The sequence below is a fragment of the Plectrocnemia conspersa genome, unplaced genomic scaffold, assembly GCF_051122295.1.
Source record: "Plectrocnemia conspersa isolate PC_06_02 unplaced genomic scaffold, ASM5112229v1 ptg000005l, whole genome shotgun sequence".
Classification (NCBI taxonomy): domain Eukaryota; kingdom Metazoa; phylum Arthropoda; class Insecta; order Trichoptera; family Polycentropodidae; genus Plectrocnemia; species Plectrocnemia conspersa.
In genome coordinates this window covers 21,627,269-21,654,578 of record NW_028277169.1, presented here as the reverse complement: position 1 = coordinate 21,654,578, position 27,310 = coordinate 21,627,269, and the positions used below count along the sequence as shown (strand labels likewise).

Genomic DNA, 27,310 nt, shown 5'->3' with positions numbered 1-27,310 from the left:
AAAAAAAATTTTTTTGGACCCTATCTTATATTTATTAATTTTTAAAGTATAAAAAAAATTTTTTTTCGTATAGAAATCTTATTTATTTTTTTCACAAAATGACCATTTATGTTATTGTTATTGCTACAGTATTTTTTATGAATAGAATAAGTAGATAAATGCATATTTTTATTGATTCGTATATATTTATAATATTATTTAAGTATATTTATTTTTAACAATCCTAAATTTATGCCCTGTGATTGGTTGGTCGCCTTGATGGGTTTTACCGGTACGTATGAGTACACATAGAAATATCGTTTTTTGCTTTTGAGGTACGGTTGTTAAAATTATCTTATCGCCTCTTTCACTATTGCTATAGTTGTGTGTTTTTTTATTTGAATCCAACCCTTGCTCTCTACACTACTTTATAGTTTTATTTATTTATAAAATAATATTGTTTTATTTTTTCTTAATCAGCCCTGGTCTCAGCAGTCTGCGTGTAATTGTTTTAGAGCACTGACTATACAAAATAGATCTTAAATTTTGCGATACTATATAAATAATTGACATAGTAATATGATATTAAAATATGCTAAAAACAATAATATTCATATACAAGCAATACAATAACAAAAGTAGTAATTATGTGAGAAACTTAGGTATTCAATAATAATACAAGGCCTAAAACCCAGGTATGAATACAGTGTATCATAATCAAAGTATTTAATTAAGCAAAAAATATACGATATCTTAAGAACAATACCTTATTTATAAAAATTATAATAGTCGGAAATCAACGTTAGTTTTATATATTCAGAAAATATTTTACAGTGTTATTTATAAACTATAAAGATTGTCCTAAACGAAGTAGTTTCTGATACTAGTGTTGTAGAAAAAATATATACATATGTATGTAATAAAGTAAAGTCAAAAATAAAAAAATATAGTTCTCTTGCGCTCGAATGGCTAATGACGTTTGATGACGTGCGCTTAGGGCATCCAAATACCCAGCCTAATTCATTACCCGGTTATACGGGTATTTCCCTGGAAGGAACCGGGTACCCGGTTCGGTTCCGGGTATTTTTTGTAAGCCGTTAAGAGTCCAATTTTTATTATATTTAAATATTTGATTAAATATGACGTGATATATTTAATTTTACTTTATTAATTAATATAATTTAAAAAAAAATAAGGTATTGAAATAAAATCAAAATATTATGTAATTATTAATACTTTACTCAATCGAAATATTTTTACATTCCATCGGTAGGTACATATATACATATACTTACATGCTACATACATGTGTAACAGTACAAAACCGAAATATTTATTTTAACACATACTTGGCAATAATAATACAAATTGCACATGAAAAATACTGAGGAAATAAATTTTATTAAAATTACAAAAAAAAAATAGATGATTGTATTTATTATATGTATTATATGTAGGTAGAGAAACAAAGTTTTAGTGATGTTCTTTTTGTAAAAAGTTATATTTTAAAAACACTAACGAATCTAATGTGTTATATTTTCACCCTACAACGCATTCAAATTTATTTTTATTTACATCTGTATCTTTTCAAAATAATCCTTATCTATGCATTCGCTTATCTCGAAATCTATAGGTCGCTAAGTGCGGTCCTTTTTTTTGTCGTTCAAAGACGTTTGTCGTTTAAGAACGCCGATTCGGCTCTTCCATTTAATTTGAAATAATGGAAAAAATTATTTAAATGAAATTAACCGGATACCCGTCAAAAATTACCCGGTTTTCGGTTCCATGAAAAACATGGCGGGTACCCGGTTCTGGTTCTACCTGGTTCGAATGCCCTACGTGCGCTTCACGCGCACGACAGAGATTACGATAGTGGCCCACTAAAGAATGTAAACATAAAAAGTATCTTTACCTATTGCACTCTTTATGATTGATGTCGTATATTGTATTCTCTCTACCTTCATTTTCTAAATTCGGTTAATTGCTTTATAAAGCGTGAGTTAAATTATTTACTTTGGTCCATTAAAAGGATTATCGATTCGGGTCACCTGTAAAACAATATATTTCCCTCTCGTCTCGTTTTTAAGGATAAACCACAAGCATTTCGGTTTTAACACCGCTGCCCCTTGGGGGTCCCCTCGGCCGATAGAGCGTTCGGGATACTTAAGGTTAACCTCGTGCCAATAAGGGGTTGGTCCTTTCCGCAAACCCTCGGGGAGGCCCTGACCGCCACGGGTCAAACTCGAAATCGCTTCGGCGCAATCTTTACACGTCAATGGAGACGATTAACGCACTGCATATTGTATGGACGGCAAATAGAGTATACGAAACGTTCGCGGGCGACCTACACCCACGAGAGGTGTACCAGACCAGATACAGATTAGTCAATGGGATCGACTCCATTTGTCTCCGATTCAACCGTCTGCACGAAGCCACAATCGATGATTAATCTCCATCCGACTTTCTATGCGTCGGCCGCCATTTTTCCGACGTGACAAATCCTTTCGGAGAGATCAATATTGCTTGTTGCAAGCTGACATTAGTCAACGTTGCTAGAACGCGTGGTACGCAAAGGTGATTTATATAGGAAATTAATAACTTAATTGAACGCGATCGGTCGCTCGGTTGATCAAAGTTCATATTCGAATCAAATATCAATATGAAAAAGTTCAACAACTCTTAGATTTTTAGGAACACTCCTGCGCTATGTATCACAGTTACGAGTATCATACATGTTTAGTGTCATTTAAAAAAACAAGGGGTGTGATGTTAGAAAAGGCTTATGGACAGATTTTTCCGTGTAAACTCAACTACATAATAGAACTTCAATCGCTCAGATTGTCTCTTTTGTCTAACGACACAATCTCTTCCCGAGCACGTCAATCTAATTTATATCTCGTCGTCGAGTCACTATTGAACATGTGCCGCACATTAAGCACCACTCATTCACGAAACAATGCCCGTATGTATATAGCAATCGATCGATCGCTCTGTTGATCCGTTTCCTTCGTTGATTAAAAACCTAGTTAAAAATCAACATTATTAATGCGCAATAATTTTAAATTAATAATAATGCGGGTGATCATCAGTGTATAGTAATGACGACACAGTCCACTGATGAAGTTGTTAAATGCATTCCTTAATGCGTGCATTAACTGAGATGTTTACGACTTTTTTGCTGTCGGATCGTTAACCGATACGTGGTGAATTAACTACGTGGTACATGTAGACCGAAGAGCTGATCTTGTTTTGCTCGGAGTAGGACGTCGATATTTGCCTCCCCTCCGTACTGATTGGCTCTGATGGATTGAACAGGAATCAAACGTCACGTCCTGCCGATTGTCAGAACGACCGGCCACTAGTCACTGGGAACTGAAACATCATAATTAGACAAAATCTAACTCCCATTCCGCCTAACGATGGGCGATAATCTCATTAAATGTTACTTTATGAGTACGGTAGATTATTATCAACAATCTTTTTCCGTTTTACAGATTGTCCGGAGCAAATTCTGATTCCAGTAAGTCTACCAATCGCATATCTGACCCTTTGAAATCCTCACCTTACGTCTAAATATAATAATGCGTTTCGAATCACAGTGATCCATTGTTTTAGCGGTATGGCCGTACATGTACGGTGGCAATCTTTCACAGTTTTGCTGTACCCCAAATAGTTATATATTTACATACATATATAACTGAAGAAATAATAAATAAAAAACATTATATTTATATAATATTTGATTTAATGTAAATGATTTTTATAGAAAATAATACCAATAAATTAAAGAGTACGAAATAAATGAAAATAACAAAAAATACTTTATAATAATTTTATAAAAAATATTGAGAGCCTCAGAATTGAGAAAAATCACAAAAGCCAAATATTATATAAAATATATGTATAATAAATTAACGAAATTTAATAATCGAAAAGTATTAAAACATAATAATACAAAAAAAAATAGTAAAATAAATCAAAGCAGTAAAAAGCTAAAAATAACTGACTTTTTTCTATAATTTACTATGAATACAACATAAAATAATAATAAATAAATAACAACAGAAATAATTATAGAAAAATACGTAAAATAAACTTATTCCCAGGTGTATACTAACAAATTAATAAATCTATAAATTAGCGCTCTGGGTTTAAAGATTCTCGTTAAATTATTGTAGTATGTGTATTAAATATTTTTTTATTAATAATACTATGTATTTTGAATGTCAATACTACATATTTTTTATTATAAAAAAATCGTATAATATATCTGTCAACTTTTATTATATAAGAAAATATTTTCGTCAATTATATAATGCAATAATGCAATTTTGAAAATATAATTTATTTATAATATGTACTTAATAGAATATCGCTGTATTATATAATAATAATAAAAATGTTTTAAATCGGATCGTTTAGCTATGGCGCGTGAGAATGATGTTGTGTTTTACAAAATCAGTCTGTTCTTAAATATAATTATATTTTAAACATAAACCTAAATTAGTATCGTAAAAATGGTTTGACAACAACAAAAGATTTTACTTTAAAGTGAAAGTTTATGAACACGATACTGTTGAAGTTTTTGATAAGATTTTTATAAAACTATTCTGAAAATTTTGCCAATTTGTTGTCATATTGATGTTTTTTTTAGTTTACTAACTAAGAATATTTTTTTATATTCTTATACCGTCTGATTTTTTTATTATTTATATATAATACTTAGGTATATTTATAGTTTTAATTCTATATTATGTTTATAGATATATGTAGTTAATTAATTCAATTGTTTTTATATTTAAAAAACGTACTTTAAATGCATATTGGTCGTAAAAGTTCCAACTGTATCATTTTGTCGCTTGCAAAATAACATTTTTTATAAATAAATTCAAAAATTGGCTCGCGAGCCGTATGCGGCTCTTAAATTACGCGCATCAGAAATATTGCTAAAACAAAATAAATTCATTTTATTTATCTTAAATATATTCATATATCATTTCTTTTGTAAAAAATAAATTCTCTATGCGGCCAAATTAAAGTAAAATTTGATTGAGAGAAAAATATTTAAAATTACGACCCATTTGCAATATTGCTTAACCTTGAGATTTTTACTAAATATATTTTTAAAAATGTCCGAAACTTCATACTAAATCATATTTGTACAACTTCACTTAAAAATTTCGCGCTGTGAGGCTCATTTTTTAATATTATATTATGTACTTTTGCAATTATTTTTATTTAAAAAAAAATTTCCAACTATCAATTTTCACTGTCTCTTTTCAAAACATATTTCAATATGCTATTTTAGATTAAGCTAAAAAAAAGTGCTGTCTTGAATGTTGTTCTTTTTGTAATGAAAACTTCTATAGCTACACACTTAATATTGATATTATCCTCTTAAATGTAATCCTTGTCGTGCCAGCGTTTTTTTACAATCCTCAAAATATGTCCTTTTTATCTGCGGGAACAGGAAAAAGTCCCAGGGGTCCATATTTTCTGATTGCGGTGGATACGGCATCATGGCAGTGTCGTTTTTAGCCAAAATTCACAAATTAGTAGTTGATGCGTTATTATAGTGCAAAATTAAAAAGTGCCCCACAGTTTGTATAGTTTTCTTTGTATTGCATCATGAAATCAGCGCAAATCTGCAAGGTAATAAATACTCCTTGTTGATGGTAAAAATCTCAGTAAAAAATACCGTTATAATCGATGAAAACCTTGACATTCGATGGAATTTGACGCGCTTTTTCTGGTTTTGGCTCTTCATGAATTGGACCTTTGTTTCGATGTCTTAACCATTCATTCTTTTTCATCATTTTTATCATTTGCAACACTTGGTAATTTACATAGGTAATCTTTTAAGATAAATTATCAACTCAGCTAAAACACCGAAAAACTATTTAAAAACTTGTTTTGCTCGTCGCCTCCGTTGTTGCACTTCTGCCAGTTTGCACTGTCGCGATTAGTGGCACTTTACTGGAGTATTAGCAAGCTTAATGCGGAAACTATCATCTCCGGATACTGATAATCGGCAACCGTGTCACTTTGATCGCCAACAGACAGGTCTTAAACGCTGCCGATGGTGCCCTATCTATTCCTCTCATCATCATAATCGCGGAACATTTTTCAAAGGATCGACCGTTCTATTTGTGAACATCCTGTGTCATCATTTATATGAGAGAGAGCAAGCAATATTAACACACATGTTAATGCTATCGATTTACACACATCAAAAAATGGTCCCGTATGGTTCCGTATATCTCTCGCTCGTTCTCCTCGTCTTGTGTCGCACTCGAACACGTCATTTATATATAGAAGATGGACGGATATGGTATCATAAATTAACTGTCTCTTTTTATGTCCTTTTGGAACACACCAGAGGGAATACCACCGATAGAAGAGCCGAGTTTATGCACCATATATTCTCATCCTTTTTGTCAATAACGTAAATATTTACACGGAAACGCGCTTGTTTGGGACATTGGACGAATTTGTAAAAGTAAGGGGATAACGCTCGCTATCGCAGCTTTCTCCGATTCCATAAAACTTCATATTATCACAAATCAACAGACATCAAAAGATACTTCGGAATAGAGACAATATTGATTTTTTTCTAGAATAATGATCTATTATTGCGCTGAAAGTCTATCAAGGCAACACTGACAGCTATACGAGCGCCACCAACGATAGAACATTTCCACAGTCTTATTTTATCGCCTCGAAAATAAATATTATTCCTGTGTGTATATTGTATCATTAAATATGATATATTGTCGCCTTAGTATTTTTTTTTGAGTCGTTGATGAGTTTACTGGGAAGCCGTTGTATTGGTTGGATACCGATTCCCATCAATGATCGGCCGAATGTTCGCCACATGTTGCTCGGAAAGTCGTCAATATTTTTTACGATCTTAACATGTGCTTTTTGGGATTTGTATAAACCGTAGGGGAGAACGGCGACTCTCATGTCGTGAAAAAAGTGACTGGAACGAGCAATTAAAAATAAATGCTCAAAAAAATGCCCGCTACACACTGATTAGGAATACGCTGGTTCGTTTCTTAATTAACACAAGCTCCGTACTGTGTCACTACGCCTCTGTTCGCAGATCGAACAAGAGAGGCATTGAGAATCTAAAAATGACGCGATCGGAGAGCTTCTGTTTGTATTTTAAAACAAAACATGCTTTTAATCTAATTAATACAGAAACTTTTGATCTTCGTAGATATGTTTCAATAAAATATCATATTTAATTTTATTGCCTTCTAATTAAAATTTTGGCAATTTTGCAATTTTCATTGATTAAAATACTAGACAATGATTATGATATCGGAATATAAAATAAAAAAACTGATTTGTTTTTAATATCAAATAAACAATTTCATTGCTCAAAAAAATCGAAATGTGCCTCAGAAGACGCATGCGGTTTTTGGTTTATACATATTAAAATAAAATACAATCTATTTATTTTCTACACTCAGTGCACAATAACGTCATTCTACGCGTGGTCATCGCGAGCTCTTTAACTTTTACTCTAAGATCAGTAGAATGTCGTGAGTGGGAGTGCGCCGGTACGTGTAAATACACAGGGCAGTGTAATTTAGCTGTCAAGAATCTTATCGCCTTCCTTACTTATTTTTTTTTAAATAAAAAAATGAATCCAAAAAGTATGGCGACTATCACAAAGATTTATCCATAATTAATGATCATATTTTTTTTTAATTTCATCTGTTTCTAAAATTGTTGAATTCTGCTTTTATTTGTATTTGACTCTCGAGAAAAAATAGAGTATACTTATTTTATATTTCTGCAATACGTTCATAATCCATATACCATAAATAAAATTTTAATTTACTTACTAGAATGATATTTAAAAATCTATGCAATTCCAAAATTGGTTTGTAACATTTAATAAAATAGCACTTTTTATAAAATTATAAACAATTTAAAATTAATTAATGAAGCAGTAAATTATTTATAAATATCCAATTGATTTTCACTACGCGGCCACATTAATTTCGAGAACATTAAATGAATTTGCTTTATTAAAATAAAAGAGCATCCTAATCATTGTTGCATGACCCGAAAAAATTGCGTTGCTCGGCTCATAATTTGCTTTTGAATTATAAACATTTTAAAATAATCATTTGCACACAACTATGGATCTTTAAAATAATATAAATCGTTTGATACTTACATTTTGAAATCCGGATTATTGCGCACATGAAAATTCCACACAGCGAAAATTCTGATTGTTTGCCTGTCAAATATATTTTACTTTTAATTTCAACGCTTCTTAATATTTTTCTATATTTTTTAGTACAAATTTGTGTAATTATAGGAAATGTAAATTATTAATATAATTGTTAAAAAATTTTAATTTACGTCTGTTATATATGTATACAAACATTATACGTATTCTTAAATATATTTACATATATTTGTATATTGATTATCTATGACAGAAATTTTTGTTTGAAACTTTCCCTGTGCGCAATTTTCGTTTCCACAATAATCACCGAACCTTACATTTTACATTTTTGTCTCATTGCCGACATCTTATTAAAGGTAAACGAGGAACGTTTCACCAGCAGTTGAATATGAGCATTTGGCTCTGCAAGTCGATTTGTATGATTTTTAATATCAAAAATAGCTTCAGTTTTACTTTATGAATATGTAAAAAAATTAATTAAAACATAAATTAAAGAGTAAATTTTATTTTTTAGAAAAAATATGATCAAAACATTTGAGGTTATGTCATGCATTCCTTTCATAAAAACTTTGTCAGCATTAACAATCTTTTCAATAAAGGTTTTTTCAAGTGCTTTTAACCCGCCGTTGGTCGCACGGCGGCGCAGCGCTCACCCTATCGGTTTTTTTGATGCCGTTTTTTTTTGCATGAAATATATTAACTTGCGGGTCCCTCTACTTTTCGAGAATTATGTTTTCTTCAATATTGCAGGCTCAAACACGTGTTTACTAATTTGCTATACATTTGGTTTTGCGTATTAGTTGTGTTATATCAAGGATCGAGAGAGAACGTTATTTACGCGGGTTAGATTCGTGCTGGAAATTTAATTTTTTGGTAGTTCTTTTTATTAATATTTACTTTTTTGTTGTTATTAATATGTTTTTAATTTTTTTTTAAAAATATATTTTATTTAACTCTTTTGATACATAGTATAAAAAAACTATTTTGAATTTTTTTTCGATTCCTTAGATAATTTAAAAAAATTAAACAAATTTATCGCAAAGTTTGCAAATAAAAGTATAGCAGTATTTAGGAGAGAAACCTGACACTACGATAATTCATCACTTAGAACCAAGTGAATAGAATCATCCAAAATGTAATTTTTTCTCTAGGAAAAAATCGCAAAATCACCATCAAATGCCACATGTGCTATAACCCAATATGAAAAGAACTGTCATCGGCATTATGTCCAGATTGCATAACTAAGTATTCAAGTAATCAAGATCAAAAATGATATATATTTTTTCATGTTATTTTTAAAGTTTTAAACATATATCTAAAAAAAAAATTTTACTTTTAAAATATTTAATATTTTATTTTTCTTCTTTCGTTATGTGAATAAAAGTTTTAAAGAATTTATTTATTTTATATATACAACACTAAAATAAACCAAAAATTAAAAAAAAAAAAAATATTCGATATTTAAACTTAAAAACATAAAGAACCGAGAGGCGGCTATTCGCTCAGGCGCGACCAACGGCGTATGCAACACTCGCGCGACCAACGGCGGGTTAAGCTAACGCTTCAATGGTCAGGAACATAGAAAATATGCGACAAAATACGACATTTCATATGCAACAACATTTAATAAAATTATTAAATATGCCTCAAATCGCATTTTTACGAAAAAATATTATTAGTCTAAGAACTGCGACTTTTCATATGAAATGTATGTAACTCATTTTTTTTAATGTTCTGAAAGTCTCTAATAATATAGTAAAAATTTGATTAAAGAATTAATCTAAAAAAAAAATTAAAAATATAGTTATCGTAGATTGATATATCAAGAGTTAATTTTAGTTCGCCCTTAATATTTTCAAGCGTTTATTAAAGAACTTTTAAGCCGGATTATCTTGATATATGCTTTTATTGCATTCGCTCCTAATATTTTCAACGTCTCATATGCAACAACGCCCATTAAAAAGTGCATAGTATAACACATATTTATGATAAAATGAATATACACATATCTGACGATACAATGTATATAGAATTTTGTAGTCGATAACTCAATATATGCTTTTTTTGCGTTCGCCCTTAATATTCTGAGCGCCAAAGAAAAGCACAAACTATGGCTCAAAACACATTGAATCGCGTCTTTATGAAAAAATCAATTCACTCGTTGTGCACAATACATATCTGACGATACAGTGTGTATTCAATAAATATAATATAATACGTGTCCGTATAGTTATATCGCGTAGAGGCGTTACCGATCGCCGTAGCCGATAGCCGACGACAGGGACGACCGCGTCGCGACGTCTGAGCGTGCGAGAGAGACGCCGGCAGCGGAGGACTCCTCCCACAATCCTCAATCTTATTGCAAATAATTCTGTCGCATTCTTTTTGATTTTTTGCAACGAGAGACAGGGCCGCCTCGGGCGGGGCGAAAGATGGCGCCGCGGCGCTGCAATCGATGCACGCGGCGCGCAACTCTCGGACAAAATCCATAAACAAAATATATCATATACATACCCATCTTTTATGCACGAAATCACTTGTTTTTAATGAGTGTCAGATTAGAATATCGCCTCATTCACTTAACATTAAAAAGTATGATGTCAAATTTTCCGAATCAAACTAAATATTTTTTTTAGAATAGTAGCATTGCAATGAGAACATATGCCACTTGAAACACAGGATACTTTTATCTCTCTCGCATTTATTAAAACCTACGCTAAATATCATATCATATTTTAAACGATTTTTATTATTATGCAAAAACGTCTCACATGCCCCCATCGTTATTAGTTTTACCATTTCTCTTTTATTTATTTTAAATTAATGCTTAATGAGAGCTTGATTAAAACGTGTCTATATGTAGTATTAGATTATTCTTGACTGGATATCAGCGTTCGCTATAGCTTCTATATCGTATACCATTCAGTTTCCAGGCACAATGATGCTTTCGGCGATTGCTACGAAGAGCTAGAACAATTTATGTGAGAATCGTGCGCATCTCAATTTATGATAAATCAACTGTAATATTAAAATTGTTTTATTTAATACAACAATAGCATTTGTGGCCACTTTTGTGAATCAGATTTAATCAAAAACGGCTGAAAATTGATTGTTTTAATCAAAATTTATATAGCGATAGGCCCAACAAGTTTCTTACAGTTTTTTCGACGATCAAAAATCGCATTCGTGTCAAACGCCAATAAACAACGCATAACCGTGCACGTTTTAATTGTTTGCGCATAAAAAATATCCTATAATACAATATTTTTATTACGCCTAAATAAAATTACGCCGTGCAATAAAAGCCATATAATTTAATAATAAATAAAAATCACAAGTGGCCGTTACGCGCGTGATTTATCGCGTCCATAACGCGTCTGGCAATAAAATGGAGCTTTAATTTTATTTTGTATATTATTAATAATATTTTTATTTATTGTTGCCGGTACGCCACTGGCGCGAGATTGGCTCGGCGCATTGCTTTTGTCTTTCTCTCGCGGCGCTTACGCCCTTTAGTCCGCGGTGGTCCGCTCTCAATACCTGTCCGATAGGTCAATTAAGCACGCGGTGCACACCTTCCACATTTTTATATAGCCCCGTCCCGCTCTCTCCAGCGCAGTCCCGCGCATGCCCGTCTCTGTCCCGCAACTCGGATACTGACCAATAATTCGATAAATGCCCCCTCCCCCTCCATTCATTATCTCGCTCGCGATTATGAGCCACAGCCAAATAGATACACATCGAACTCTGATGAATCGAGTCAGTCGAATCGGATTAGCGAACGTAAGTGTACGCGCGAAATGAGAAGCGACAGAGCCGCATTGGTCTATATATAAGAGTAATGTTTTTTTAAAAAAATATTTATAAATAGTATTTCAAAGCTCATGTGCTTAATCCAATCTATCCCAATGCTTGAAAGGATTTTTTTGTGACGATTAGCCTACATAATTTATAAATACAGATACATTAAATTAACCCACCAAGAGAGTCATAAAAACTTTTTTGATAAAATACATATATATTAAAAATAATAATGTTTACAAAAAGTTTATAACTTGTGGTATTTTTTACTTCCACTCAATTTTTAACCATTATTTGGTTCAATTGAATCAATAGTGAATCATATTTCCTATATGCTGTAACCAAATTACTGCAATTGTAGGTATATTTTGGGTGTAAATAATCTGAAAAACGCACGTATTTCATCAAGAACATGTTTTAAATATTATATGTGAAAAAGCTGTTCTATGAAGCGAAAAAAATCAACACAATACATTGAAATTCGTGTATGTTTAGGAATTGTACGAATTAATATATAATATTTTTTTGTGTCCTTTTATTTATCTTTTTATTTATACATGAAATTAGAATTTTTTACACCATATTTGTATAAAATTTAAAAACCTTCTATAAATAATTAAAATGATAAATATGAACCTCATATAGGATTCGAACTCATGTCTTTCAGTTGTTCGTTATCGACGTTTACACCACTGATCTATTTTTCTGGTTACAGATATTATATGTTTATTATAAATATTATATTTAAAGATTTTTTTACTGACGCATTGTAGATAAGTATAATCCTAATTACCGTAGATAGTGACGGGCATTTATTAAATATCTGACGATCGTGACTTGACAAGTTTCTGCAGTGCATCATGATGGAAAATTTAAAATAAAAAATAATTAAAAAAACAATTATAGTGCACATACAAATATTATGAGCACCATCTCACATCAATTTTTCAAGCTGACATAGCTATCGCTAGAAACATCCTTGTTTTTGCAACATCGTTGAGAAGCTGGATGGCTTGTAAAAGAGATGCGTTCTCAATTGCAGACGTCCTAGCCGCAATGAACAAGAATAAGGGACGCGATCGCGATCTAAAACTCGCAGCCGAAAATCACCGAGCATTAAAGGGTTGTAGACACCACCCCTAAGCAACTTTTAAAAGTGCTTGATTTAGTAAACGCTACGCTAATAATGCAATGATTTATATCTCAAAGCTCCTAGCAAAAAGGCACTACTATTCCGGATTTAAAAAAAAAAAGAACTAAAAAAGAGTTTGTCACAGAAAATTTTGTTTGAAAACCATCTAGTAGTTTTTGTTTGAGGAGAATTAATTGCCACAAAAGCTAAAAAAATGCCAAGTTATTTATATTTTTTTTTCAGTACAATATCCGAAAATTGTTTCAAGCTTGATCTTGTTTCTGATTTAAAAATTCGTAATACATTACATACCGTTCACGCATTTTCGCGGGCTAAAAATGATGTAACTTTAGGTTTTAAAAATATAGTGTGAACGAAAAAGTATTTCAACTTTTATCAAATGATGGCAATATAAACATGTTAAATTATTTTCGTAGCGTGAAAAAATGTCACCTTTAATCAAATCATTGTACTTATATAATACATTAAAAATTCCGCAAAAAAGCATATTTATTAACAAAATTATCCTAAATAATTTCCTTTTTTAGGATAGTTGCAAATTTAAATAAAAATAAAACGAGATTCGTTTTGCCATGCAACGTTTTATTTTGAAGTTTGAACTGACATTTTTTGTAAAGAAAGTTTATTCATTATCTACTATCTCTCTAAATAAAATTTCCAAGTTTAATTGGCCACGCAGTTTTTAATTTTAATTTTTTTAACTCGTATTTTTTAAAGTTTAAATTTTGAATTGTGATTGATTGCGTAATTGATACGTTTAAAATCAATAAGCTACAAAAATAGTATTCTATATAAAATAAAACATTGTTAAGAGTCTTATGTTTACATAAATCGCCCATTTCTTCTAAAAAAATTAATAGTCGCACAGAATTCCATCCACGTGGGTGTCTCAGAGCAAAGTGACACATCGTCGCCGTAGACAATATGTCGTCCGCCCATCTCGTCCATCCTGTCAGCAATTACTAATGCCTCTCTTTTGAGAGGGATATCGACTCGAAAATTGCCCACGGGACGAAAAATGATCTTGGATTGAGACCAAAGCCGACCTTCGATGAATGGGAGATAGGCCGGTGCATTCATCAAGCCGATGCTTTAATTGCATCACTGCAACTGTCTCGGTGACAACTGCCGTTGCTGATTGTGGCTGTCACGTTCATTCATTACAACAGCCTGTGCCTGTGTTTATAGTCCGAAGAAGCCACCGGCTCTCAAACTGCAATAAAAAAACAATGATCGTCAAGAGCACATGCTTCAACTTTATCTAATTATATCAAAGTGATTCTATTTATATGGCCGAATGTTTGAGAATCGCTCTGCGTCGCGTCAATCAAGTGGCGTTACACGTGTTCGCGCATTTTCAGACGTTTTGCACGTGTAATTTTAGAGTGTCGCCTCGATTGAACCCATACCCCGAACGCGAATTCCTCGAACGCACTTTCTGACTTTGATCTATTAATTTGCGAACGTACGAATGAATGGTCAATTGAGTGCCTTTACAATTATGTGTTTATATTATTTTGACATAAATAAATTTTAATGTTGTGTTTTTGTGTTTTTCAGGTAATTCTTCGTTATTTTGCATGGGAGTTTTTGAGGCACTGTAACGTAAAATGGTGAGTGTTTTGTTTTCTTTTATAAAAAATCTTTAGAAAAATTATAAAAAAAAACATTTGTAAGGTAACTAACAAATATCATGACGATATATATATATAGCAAATATTTGCTTTGTTTTAAAAAAATATCAGAAAAAAATGGTTAGGTACTTACTGAATTTCGACGTTGATTCGAGATAAAAAACTGCGTTTGTGTGTATGTGTATGCAAATCAAATCATGTCTTGGCGATTTAACCGTATGCGATTCCATTAAGATGCAAATGCGATCTAAAAACGTGACTGAATCGCATTCGATATCGCTTTCATTTCAATAATTGTGCTTTATGTTTATAATTAAATCGCGTTAATGCAAATATTTATATTAATGCAAATGGATCGATCGATATGTGCTCGCGCATTTATTCGGCATGGGTATAACATAATTTTATGTTCGTATGTATACACATTAGAAATATGGCGGTGCCGAAAAAAGCTTTGTACTTTTATTATGGCGATTGATAAGATTATCGAAAAGTACATAATTAGGCTATTATTTATACTTTTTTAGCACGATATTTTTTTTTTTTTTGATTAACTGCACAAGTCTGCGGTCGCCATTGATCGGATATATCGGACAAAAGGCGATAGTCGGCCAAATACCGCCGCCGGAAGTTGTCGGACGGAAATGTGAACGTTTTAAAATTGCGCCTGTTATTATCATCCGACGCTCTGATAATGCGCAACAAACGCTGAACTATGAACTCGCGAGCATCGCGTCCGAACATTCGCAGTTTCGCAAATGTTTCATTGTAATCTTCGTCGCTCGTCCAAACGAGGAGAGAAAGTGGCGCGGATATAGATTCAGATAGTCGCCATAACAACCTATCTGCGGTTCGAATTAAATCATCGACAATGAATGTCAAACTGTGAGCGCCTTTTGTTTCGAGTTTTTTTTATTATTGTCAGTCGTAAAGAACGATTTGCATACGAATTCGTCAGATCTAATCGAAGTTTTGCGCTTCCGCGGCTTTGATTGTTAATTGAGTGGATGAGGCAATAGCGCCCATTCATTTCGATTTCTATTGAGTTGTATTATATAGCACCTCAAGCTAAAACAGAATTTCTAAATATTTATCAATAATTTTACTTCAAATTGGAGTAATAAATTTATGATGGGATTTTTAAGGAACGTAGTTGTTCCAAAAAAATTGCACTGAGGAGCCTTTAACATGTGAATTAAAAATACTAATAACATAAAAATATGTTAAAAAAATAATACCATCGTCTGAAAATAAAGTGAAAAAATCATTACAATTTAATAAAACAGTTTTTTACATTCTTGTCAAGTTGACACTAATGGGTTTCAACTATCGATATCGCACATACAACTTTCAAAGAAGTTTTGGAATTTGTTTTTTAGATATCTTGAATTAAAATATTTTGCTAAAAAATACATTTTGGCTGTGAAAAAAAAACACAGTTTAAAATAGAAATATAAAATCATACATTTCTTTATTTTACCGAATTAAAACAAACCATATCTACGCCACGGATTGTACCTCTAATTGAAAAAATATATTCTATTTTACAGTCAAATTACATTTTTACAAATATAAAAATAATTTCACTATCTGAGCCAGCTAAAATGTATCAAACAATTGATTTACAATTTTACTGCTCATTATGAGTAAATTTGTGTTTGTTAAGTGCTAAAGTACCTTTGCGTAATATACGACACTAATGCCAGCTATTGTTATTAAAAATGACAAAGGCACAAGTTGCTTGTGATAAAAGTTGACAAAAAAGGCACAAGTTGCATATGGAAGCCGTGGCGACGTTGAAAATTTAACATTTAATTTTAACCATTTTATGAATGCTATAGAGTGGTAATAATTTTAAAAGTTTTTCTATAAATGGCTCTATATACGTAAAGTCTTGTTTTATTGTATTTTGATAATAAATTTATTTTATTATATTCTGATAATAAAATTCTTTAAATTTTGCATTTTCGCATTATTAAATTTCTCAGACCAATATCCAGTATAAGCGATGCAACTATCAAACGAAGTTGCCAAGTCAGTCATAAAAGTCCAGTAATAAATCAGGCTAATCTAATTACATCCTCAGATCGTAATTGGCCGTGGAAGCAATAAGTGGGCGAGCACTAAGTCTCTCATGTGTTATGAATGTTACTTAAGAAATATCCCGGTTGTGGTCCGTGGGACTCAACATTTTGATTTTAGTTGTCCGCTGCCTTAACAATATATTGAATTATAACCAATCCCAGTTTTTTTAAAAAAAAAAATTTTGGTAAATCCAATACAGGCGGCCCTCGACTTTCGCACATAATTGGTTCCTGAAAATGTTTGCGAATGTTGAATGTACAAAAGTCGAGGGAAGTAAAAAAAATTGAAATTGTGTGTATTTTAAAATATGTATTTATCAAGTAAATATAAGATGTTTAAGAGGCGCTTAAGAGACACATTTAAATGGGGTTTGCGGGTGTTTCATTTGAAAAGTTATCAAGAGTTAACTGTTTTCCACTATTCTTTTTTTTTCTTCGTATAGTATTTTATAACATGCTATGTTTTTATTGATCGCCCTACGCATCGGGATCACGATCTTCCATAATATTTAAAAATTTGTCAAGGTGCGTGAAGGCTTTATTCATATATTTCATTGTTAAAGAGTTTTCTAAAATAAACCTGTCTCATCTACATTAAATATTTGGCTAGAGGAATATTCTCCATCTTCAATAATTTTGGATAATTAGGAAATAAATTTGTTTGCAGCATCTTTATCCGCATCAGCCGATTCTCCAGTAAATTTAATATTATGAAAAGAATACCTCATTTTAAAATTGTAAAATCAACCGTTACTTGCTTGAAAAACCGTGTTAAAATCTTTTTTAATCTATCCTTCCAATCTTTGTGCAAACTAAGAGCTTTTGCTTGAATAATTGAAATACTCAGAGGGACATCTTTTTGATGTTGGTCATCGATCCACGATGACAAAGATTTTCCATTTCAACCATGTTTTTTTTTGCTGTGTTTTTTTGGAAACATGTCTTTAAAGATTGCGGAAATATATCTTTATTTTCCACAATTTTGAACGTATTTCTTAATTATATTTTTATTTTGCAAAATTGAACATATCGTAGACCTGTTTGTATCATACGAACGTCCGATTGAAGCAAAAGATTCACCGCTATCAGAACGTCTAATAATTTCCATCTTTGTCTTGAATCGTGTGAAGTTTATGAGTCCTTGATTTATTTTTGTTCGTATCAACACAAGTTTTTCCGTTTCTAACTCGTGTTTATATTTTATTTATTTTTTTCTTAAAAAAAATTAAATTTAAAATAATTGTTTTTTTTTAATGTGCGAAATAGGAGGGCCGCCTGTATTTTTTATTTTACTTCTACAAACATTCTTTAAAAATATATATATTATCTACATAATATTTTTTTCCAAAATTCAGATGTGATATAACTAGAATAATATTTTTAAATTCATGTAAAGTGGCGCATTTAAAGTAGCGTATTTAATCTATTAAATATATTTATATCGTATTAATATAAGGCATATCAGGCATTTTAATATTCATTTTTATGTTTAATTGATAGGATTTATTTTTTTAGAACTGTTGTTCATCCCCTAAGCGTTCGTTATTTTTATGACTTGCTTGTCATATAAATTAATTACTTTTTTCTCCTCGTCGATTACATTGATGCACACGAAGCATGTCCTTTTGTATCTGTTTTTTCATCCGCCTGTCATATTTATTGAAAACCCCCGATGGAGTTATGCAAAAATAATGCAAAATAAAAATAAACAATAAAAAACGTACACCGCCGCAGCACAATAATGCCGTTCACGTTCAATTATTGTCAAATCGCTGTTATTTCCACGCTCGTTCCGTAACAAGGAGTCGCTTTAAATCCGATCATTGTGTTCCCCGTTCCGTTTTTTGTCGTCCATTTCAATGTAAAACAATCTGAAATTCAATACGAATTAACAGAACGAGCGGCGGCACCTTTGTTTTGGGAACCGGTGGGGGAAGTGTTTAGCACGTTCGCTCTTTTATATAACACATATTATATTATTATGGAGTTTTTTGCCGAAAAAAGTCTTTATCGCCGAGCACACAATTTCTATTAGCATGGAAATATGTCATTCCGGCGACCCTTCGTCCAACACAATCGCCGTTTCATTATGCGCCAACGTAAGTGACGTGCCTATGCAAATTCTGTGACAGACAGATTGATCAGACGAAAGTGCATTTTTTTCCTCAACCAATACGTTATAATAGAGCTTTAGTTGTGTGTATGCCTATTTTTTAAATACGAGGGATATTCGGGAAGTACAGATTATTTGAATACCTTTAGAACATCCCTTAATTTATTTATTATTTGTAGCACCTGAAACTGTCAATAAAAATAATTTATAGACATGTTGAATTTATCAATGCCAACATATGGGTGACTACAACCTTACCCTCATCCCTGATATTTCCTACCTGTCTCCTTCAATTGATTAGTCGTGATGAAGACCATCAATATTTTTGCGCTGATTTATTCGAATGTGGCTGTCACTCGCGACAGCCCAGGTAGGAAGCCTCAGTCCTCACATATTGAAACAAACAGTATGCGATAAAAACAATGCTTTTTAGCATTTTTAACCTTTTAAAAAACGAGGTAGTAAAAATGCTTTCTGTGCTTATGAATACTTGTTTTCAGCTACGGTCATTTATCTTTCATTTAGAATTTATTAGCCCCAAAAATAGTCATATTTTTGTTCTCCATAAACATTCACCATAAACACCTCCTTTTGTTTATCACAATGAAGGCGAATTAATACAGACGATATTTTTCTTGCATTTTTGGCTTTATTCTACGTTACAATCCTGAAATTCTGTTTTTTGGCAGCATAAAAGTTTTTTTGCTTCTTCTCTAGTACATAATGAATAGACTTAAGCCCAATACAGCATAGTATTAACCTTTTTTTATTATATATATATATATAAATAATAATAATCCTAATAATATTTATAACTATAAATATATGGCGAAAAATATATAAAAACGGGGTATTAACGTCCCCCGCTTCGCATAACTTGCATAAATAAACAAAACGTTACTAAATTCAAACAGTGACACACACACAACAATAATGAATTAATTCCTATCAAATCTGGTTAAACAGATAGAAATCTTATTATTTAAAAAAAATGAATCAATTCAGTGAGTTATATACGAATGAGAGAAATTATCAAACAAACTCGCATATTTTAGATAAGTTCACAATGCATCCGGTTTATGCCGTACGATAAAATTAACAAGATGAATTCATTTATATATCTTTAAACATATTTTATGTTAATGTGTATTGTACATTGTGCGTTTAAAAGTAGCCCAATTACCTGCTGGCATAACATATATGATATTAAATAGTTACTGGTATTTTTTATCGACTCAAAATAATCTGAGTAGCTTAGAATGATCCATCAATCTAATATGTAAATATTATGATATCTTCCTTTCATCATCTTGTACTATAATTAATCTGTGTTTTATTATATATATTATAATATATATTAAATTAAAATTGTTTACACGAACGTTTTGCAAACGACCTTTTCTCCAATTTTGTCGCGCAATTTGTTTCTGTTTGCCGAAAACGTCACAACCGCGAATTCTCCTACCCCCCCGAATCGCACATCTAATATCCAAGCCAAATGCGGTAATATATTTTGATTTTTAATTTTATACTTGACAGCCACCTATTCTCTTACACCCTTGCCACCTCTGAGCTGATCCCTCGGCAGCCCCCCCGACGCCCCCCGCAGAGATGAGAATCGCGACCCCACGAACAATTTCGAAAACATCTCGAGATCGACCATAAATAACAAATATAATAATATACGTATACATAAAAAATAATAATAATAATTATGCACGAGTATCGGGAAAAAGTAACGTACCGTGAAATTTCCGCTTTTCCAGCAGACCTCCCCCCCACCCTCCATGGCCGGTTTGATTTCCGTTGGCTCATAAAATATTCAAAGTGTTTCATTTCCTCTCTGCAGTTTTCCACGTCCTTAAGGTTTCAGATTCCCGATCGTCTCCCGCCGAGCTGAAGTCCTCCACCCACCCCTAAAAAGAGCACACCCCACGCCAGCCACCATTTTTCGAGGCAATATCTTCATTATGCTTTATGCCCTGGCGTAAAAGATTGCAACACGCCGCAGCCTTATAAATCTGTACCCATTTTTCTTCTCAGGCTCGATTTTTCATTGCACAAAAATGAAATAAAACTGATTGGGAAACATTGCTTTGGTCCAATAACCAACAACGTCTTCTCTTCTGTTTCATATTTAGCTCGACAGATATAAAGAACTAAAAAGCTTGAAATGCACTTTAGTTATTATATTATTTATATTGCTTTAACAGATCGTGTTATTTAATTTTGGGGTATAAATTATTTAATAATACTACCTTAAGTAATAAGCTTTTTGATAAATCCATTGTCAATGAAATAACACTGAAAAATGTAAAAAAAAGTTCTTACTATTATTTTATTCTAATAAAATAATAAAGTGACCAATAAAGCACTAATTTTATTAGGTTATGTGAAATCATAACGATTCTATATTTACCCATATAATATAGAAGTTTTTTTGCTAATTGCTATTTTCAATAACTATTTGTTTAATCGATCAAATAAATCATATATTTAAGAGTCGTTTTTTTAAAAAAATATTTAAATGACAATTTAACACCTGTTAGAAAATGCAGATGTTTATGAACTGAAGAATATTTTGACAGTAAATAGCATAGGAGATAAAACAGATACAACCATAAGTTTTTATTAAAACCACATAGTTTTGTATCCTTCCTGTAAAGCTGGCAATTGCCAAGTTACTTTATTCCAATGAATTAAAGTATTTGACAAAGCGTCAATTTATTATTTCATTTAATTATATAATACAATAACGTTCTTTATACATTTACATATCTTATCTAGTGGTTGTGAAATTTTCTTGTTGATTATTTGCTATCTTAAAAATCGATCAAACATATTTTTTTTGATATCAAATCATATAATTTAACTATTCGTTTAAGTACAAAATATGGATTAGATATTCAAAATCACATTTTTAAATGCAAATTTAACAACCGAAAAAATCAAAAGTACGATGATGATGAACTGATGTAAATGTTACGCTGTTAATACAATAAATCAATCGATATATGTATGTATTAACTTATGTGGTTGTATTTTTAGATGTTTAATTGCTATTTTAGCTGATGCTCTGATATCATACAATTCAAGAAGCGCTTGACCACAATATATATAATACATTACACACAAATCACATTGATAAATTTATCATCCATCGTTAAAGTGTTAAATTTTTGAATGATGAAAATATAAGTTGCAATCTCTCGATGAAAGATCAAGAGATCATTCCGTGTTATATATTTCTCCCAATAAGTGATCTACGATCGATTAATAGCTCAATATACATTAAAAACATCATCCATAACAATTTTCTACATTTATTATATTTAAATCGCGAGCACATTTACGACTTCCGGTTTCCGGTTCTGATATCGGCTAAAATCGCAGAAGCGCGCGCCTATGGACATCTATCGTCAAATATGAAAGTTAAAATGTTTTCATCAAATTAAATTTTCTTTGGAATGTCTTCTTCCTTGGCATTTATCATACGACACCCCCCGCCCGATGCACCCCCACCAAACAAAACCCGATGAATATTTTCTATTACTTATTTATGCAACGATCCCTGGCTCACGCATACGAAGACAATGCCCCCGGGACGCATAAAAAATAATTTAAATCGTTCGTAAAAATATAACCATTTGCGAAACACCCCCCACCCCGCAGCAGACGAATGCCAACCACCCTGATGATCATACACGCAGACTCCTCCCCATGTCTTATTTGCATATTAAAATAATCTAAGGGATGAAAGCGTTAACGCGCGCCGCCCCGTGTGTTGTTTCCCCGTCGTTTTTGTCATTTTTTACATAACAACATTACACCAAAACAATGCAATCAATTTTTATGAACCTATGTTTCTAATAAACTATTAATTCATGTCTATTTATTTTCTTTAAAATATTTTTCAAGACGTCGTCTGAAATATATCTACATATTACACGTAATTTCAAACATATACACAATCAAATATAAATTATTAATCACGTAATGAAATCATGGACCCTTATCACTTTCAGCGCTTATCGATAACCGTCAAAATAGATGTCTCAGGCGTCATCCCCAGTTTTCCCTATAGTTCAAATTACAATAAGCCCCCAACCCCCGAAACCTCGCCCCACGATCAACACCCACCCCTCGCCTCCGTCATGCGTTCGAATGAATTATTAATCCTGTCATTGTTTCTTGTATCTGACATGTACACCAATAAATTCCAATTACTCATCATCTCTCGTGTTCCATTAAAAATGGAAACAAAAACACACATACTGTGCTCGAAGAATGCTAAGATTCATTCATTCCGTTTAATAGAATTATGAATATTTTAGAGGCAATATATGAAGGCTCCCCTTTGATATTGTGTGATGCATCGCTGTTGTTTATGAAGAGATGCATATTAAATATGCAATGGAAGTAATACTTCGATGATTGTTCGTTTGAGTGTGAAAGCTCATCGTTTGTATCTCATAAACTTTTCCTAAAAAATACTGTAAAATAAATATTTGATGAATATCTGTGGAAGACCTCAATTTAATATTTATATTATTTAAATTAAATTAGTCTTCTTTAGATGTAATAGCATTTTTTCAATCCGCAAAACATTTATATAGTGCATTATTTAGTGTTTTCATCTTACATCTCCTTATGGTTGCAAAACTTATATCTTATTGCTCTGTGAGTATATTAATAAAAAGTCGCAGGGGAACATATTTGATAAAAAAAATGGTTGCGGCATCACTACGTTGTCGTTTTTGGCCAATAATTTAATGCAAATTTTTAAAATAAATAAATCGCGATAAAATGGGTCGTCAACACAAACTACGCGTTCAATAGTATGAAAAACGCTAAAAACGAAATCAATAAATTATCGCACCCCGTATGATATAAACATATACATTTAATTGGTACAAAAATCATCACTTGGCCGAGACAGCAGTCGAAACGTGCCACGGGGGCGGCCCTCGGCCGCAAGTAACAAACAATTTGTGTTCATTGTGAATTCTTGGTATTTTAAGTCGGCGAGGGGTGGCGAACCTGCGGCCCCCGGCGCGCCGGCTGACGGCCGCAAAGGGTTAAGCCGTTTTATTCCCACTTCGCTCAATCCCCCGTCCCCTTCCAACGCCAAATCCCGTTGGAAAACTTTGTATCGTTCGCAACCTTTCGACGGTCCACAATGCAGACCTTTATTCGGCAGACGGACCTGTTATCGGTTCAAAACCACTAATGCGGAAATTGAGACTAAATAAGTATCTCTCTCCCATAAGTATCGCAGATGCGGCACTGCGTGCGTCGATACGCAAATATACGGGATTAATCGGGGTCGCCCTTGCGACATGTGAAAGTTTATGTGGTTTATAGGATTTTGATCATTCGCTAAATATAAACACAACTTAGCTATTTTTAAATACAATATCTCTATGTGGGTGTATTGAAAACATCCAAGTGTGTTTATCTTCAAAAGCAAGTAAGACACATAATTAAATATATAAGTACAAAATCTTCTATTGAATTAATTTTAGATTATTATTATTTTAAAATATTGTAAACAATATGTATATTTTATGTATGAAAAGAAACATATTGTCTGAAGTGAGAACGAACTCAAACTGTTCACGAGCACGTGAAAGAGTTTCAGAATATTTACAAGAAAATTATTATTTATATGCATACAATACCTTTTAAAAAATTAATATATAAAATAAAATGTTGAACTTAAAGCTTCTTATACGTCTAAATTGTGAGCTTTTAAGCTTATATCTGAAGTCATTATTTTCATCTTCTTTATTATTTTATTTATTTTAAGGCTTTCCCTATGTAGTAGTGGTACCAATAAGAGTTGAGAGCAACTGGTTTACACGTTTTGAAGGTGCAATAGTACAGTATGCCAAATGCGCCGGTGCTGTTGCACCCAAAAAGACAAGTTGTCTGTTTCCGCATGCTAACGGCGTGCATGCCAAGCCGCCGTAGATGTTTGCTAAGATAACGACCAGAGATAAAATTTTCCGAGCGCCAAAATAAAATGAGTGTCGGTCGGCTAGGCTACGAAATCAGGGGGGCCCCCCCGCGAAAAAAGTTCGGCGTTGAGTGATCACGAAATGCGCCCCCGAACACAATGCGCCCACACATAAGAGACTTAAAACAGCAATATTTTTCAGCGATTGCATAACATTTGCACCGTCGGCTAATTCTCCCTCGGAATTATTTTTAGTTATGCGAATATAACCCCAGTGGTAATTTTTCATGTGACTCCACCACAGCGGCGTAGTTGTAGTATTGTAGTAGACACTTGGAGTTCGAGAGGGGTTTGGAATTTTTGCATGCGATGACTAATGCCTTTCGTCACGTTCGATTAAATGTAGTTAGAGTGGTTTTAATCTATGCATCAGATCATAAATTCAATCATTGATTTTGAGTCACGTTCATATTTTCGCCATTTGTTAAAATAATACATGGAACAAATCAGCATTTAACCCCATATTTAGTTACTTTTTAATGTAACCTAATATATAAATAAAGTTGGTTTTTATTCTAACCTAACATATCTTTACGTGGATTTTAATTAAACCTCAATATATTAAATGTGATTTTATTTAAGCCTAAAATATAACCCATTTAGATTTAAACCTAACAATTATCTACTGTTTCAGCGTTTAATTTTATTTAACATAAATGCGATATTAAATCATTGCTTTAACATATAATCAAATTTCTGTTTTTAACATAACTAAGTTTTTAATGTAAACTGAAAAATTTAGTTTTAAATCAAACTTAAAATATGGTGCATTTAGATTTAGATTTAAACTTAACAATTTTCGACTGTTTCATTAAAATTTTAAATAATTTAATTAAAAATAAAACAAATTTTACTATTATAATTATTATTGCGTAAAATTAAATGTTTGTTAATTAATTTATTATTATTAAATCAATATTTGGAATTAGATTATAAATAATGTTAGTGTTATTATAATGTTATTATTAAAATGTTATTATAATCTTAAATATTTTGGGGTTATTTTTGTTTCTAAGCTAAAATTTGATAAATTTTTTGTTTTTACCACATCTTTGGTTAGTTTTTAATTGGAACCTAATTTATATAAAAAGTTCATTTTAAATTAAAACTAAAATATAGTGCATTTAAATTTAAAAATAAACCTTAAAATTGTCGACACTTTCAGCGTTTGTTTTTTTTTAATTTTTGTTGTTTTAATTAGCTTAGATTTTGATCTAATATTTAAATAAGGTTGGTTTTTAATCTAAACTAACATATAGTTGAGCTTATTTTTGTTTCTAACCAATTATTATAATATCAATTATTTTTGTTTTTGTTTTTAACACATTGTTTCTTAATTTTTAATTTAACCTAATATATATGTTGTAGAATATATTACTTTTTATTTATACGAAAAATAAAGTGCATTTAGATTTAAACCCAGCAATTAAAAAATGAGTTAATCATATTTAAATGTTCACCCATTAGTTTTAAATCTAACCTTACATATATTTGAGTTTTTTTTTATTTAACTTAACATATACATATTAATATTTTTTTGCATAATTTTTAATTTAACCTAATATATAGTATGAATTATTTTAACTTAAGCTTAAAGTATAGTTAGTTTAGATGTAGTTTTAACCACCGTTCGACAATCTCACCGTTTAATTTTATTTAACATAAAAGTGGGATTAGATTTTAATCTAATGTGCTACATAAATAATTAATATTGCCTTTTAACAGATCCTAACATAAAGTTGAGTTTTGTTGTTTATCTATTTAACACATATATTATAATTTAAGTAGATATAATATCGATAATCAAATTTAACGAAAAAAATGTAAAGGAATATAAATTATTCGAGAATTTTTTATTATTACAATAAAAATTTGAGTTCTTACTAAATCCTAAATTTGTGTTATTATTTTATAATTCTTACATACAAAAAAATGTATATTTTTATATACTATACAAGTACTAATTTTTTAACCATTAATAAAATATTTTTTTAATAATAATACCCAATTTAGTAGAAGTATACTATAAACTTACTATTAACCATTAAACTATGTGAGGTTAGATTCAAACCTAACTTATATATAGGTTGATATAATTTAATATAAAGTTTCTTTAGTTATGTAGAATGATACTTTTTATGGTGATTATTTATTTGAGATTTTTTTATATTTAGCTAGTTTATTATTATATTTTACAAACACATACACAGGTGTGGTGGATTGAGAAAATTCATAAGCAAATCTGCTCAAATCTATAAACGTATTTGAATAAGGTGGTAACCTCTCCCCCAGGTCCTCAGCCCGTTCGTTTCGTATTC

At 31.4% G+C, this 27,310-nt stretch overlaps 1 protein-coding gene across 11 annotated transcripts in view; it reads left to right on the top strand.

Moving 5' to 3' along the window:
• Positions 1-27,310, top strand: part of ct (homeobox protein, cut) — a 154,233-nt gene that overhangs the window by 42,861 nt on the left and 84,062 nt on the right. For 4 of the 11 annotated variants that reach the window (XM_088185593.1, XM_088185588.1, XM_088185585.1 and 1 more), the window contains exons 3-4: positions 3,474-3,499; positions 14,703-14,755. The exons of 6 other annotated variants lie outside the window; for them this stretch is intronic. In XM_088185593.1, the coding sequence (XP_088041719.1) occupies positions 14,753-14,755 (3 nt within the window). In that variant the 5' untranslated portion in view covers positions 3,474-3,499; positions 14,703-14,752. Of the gene's footprint in view, positions 1-3,473; positions 3,500-11,950; positions 12,027-14,702; positions 14,756-27,310 lie in introns of those variants that run through there. One more of the 11 variants, XM_088185592.1, reaches the window with a different exon arrangement.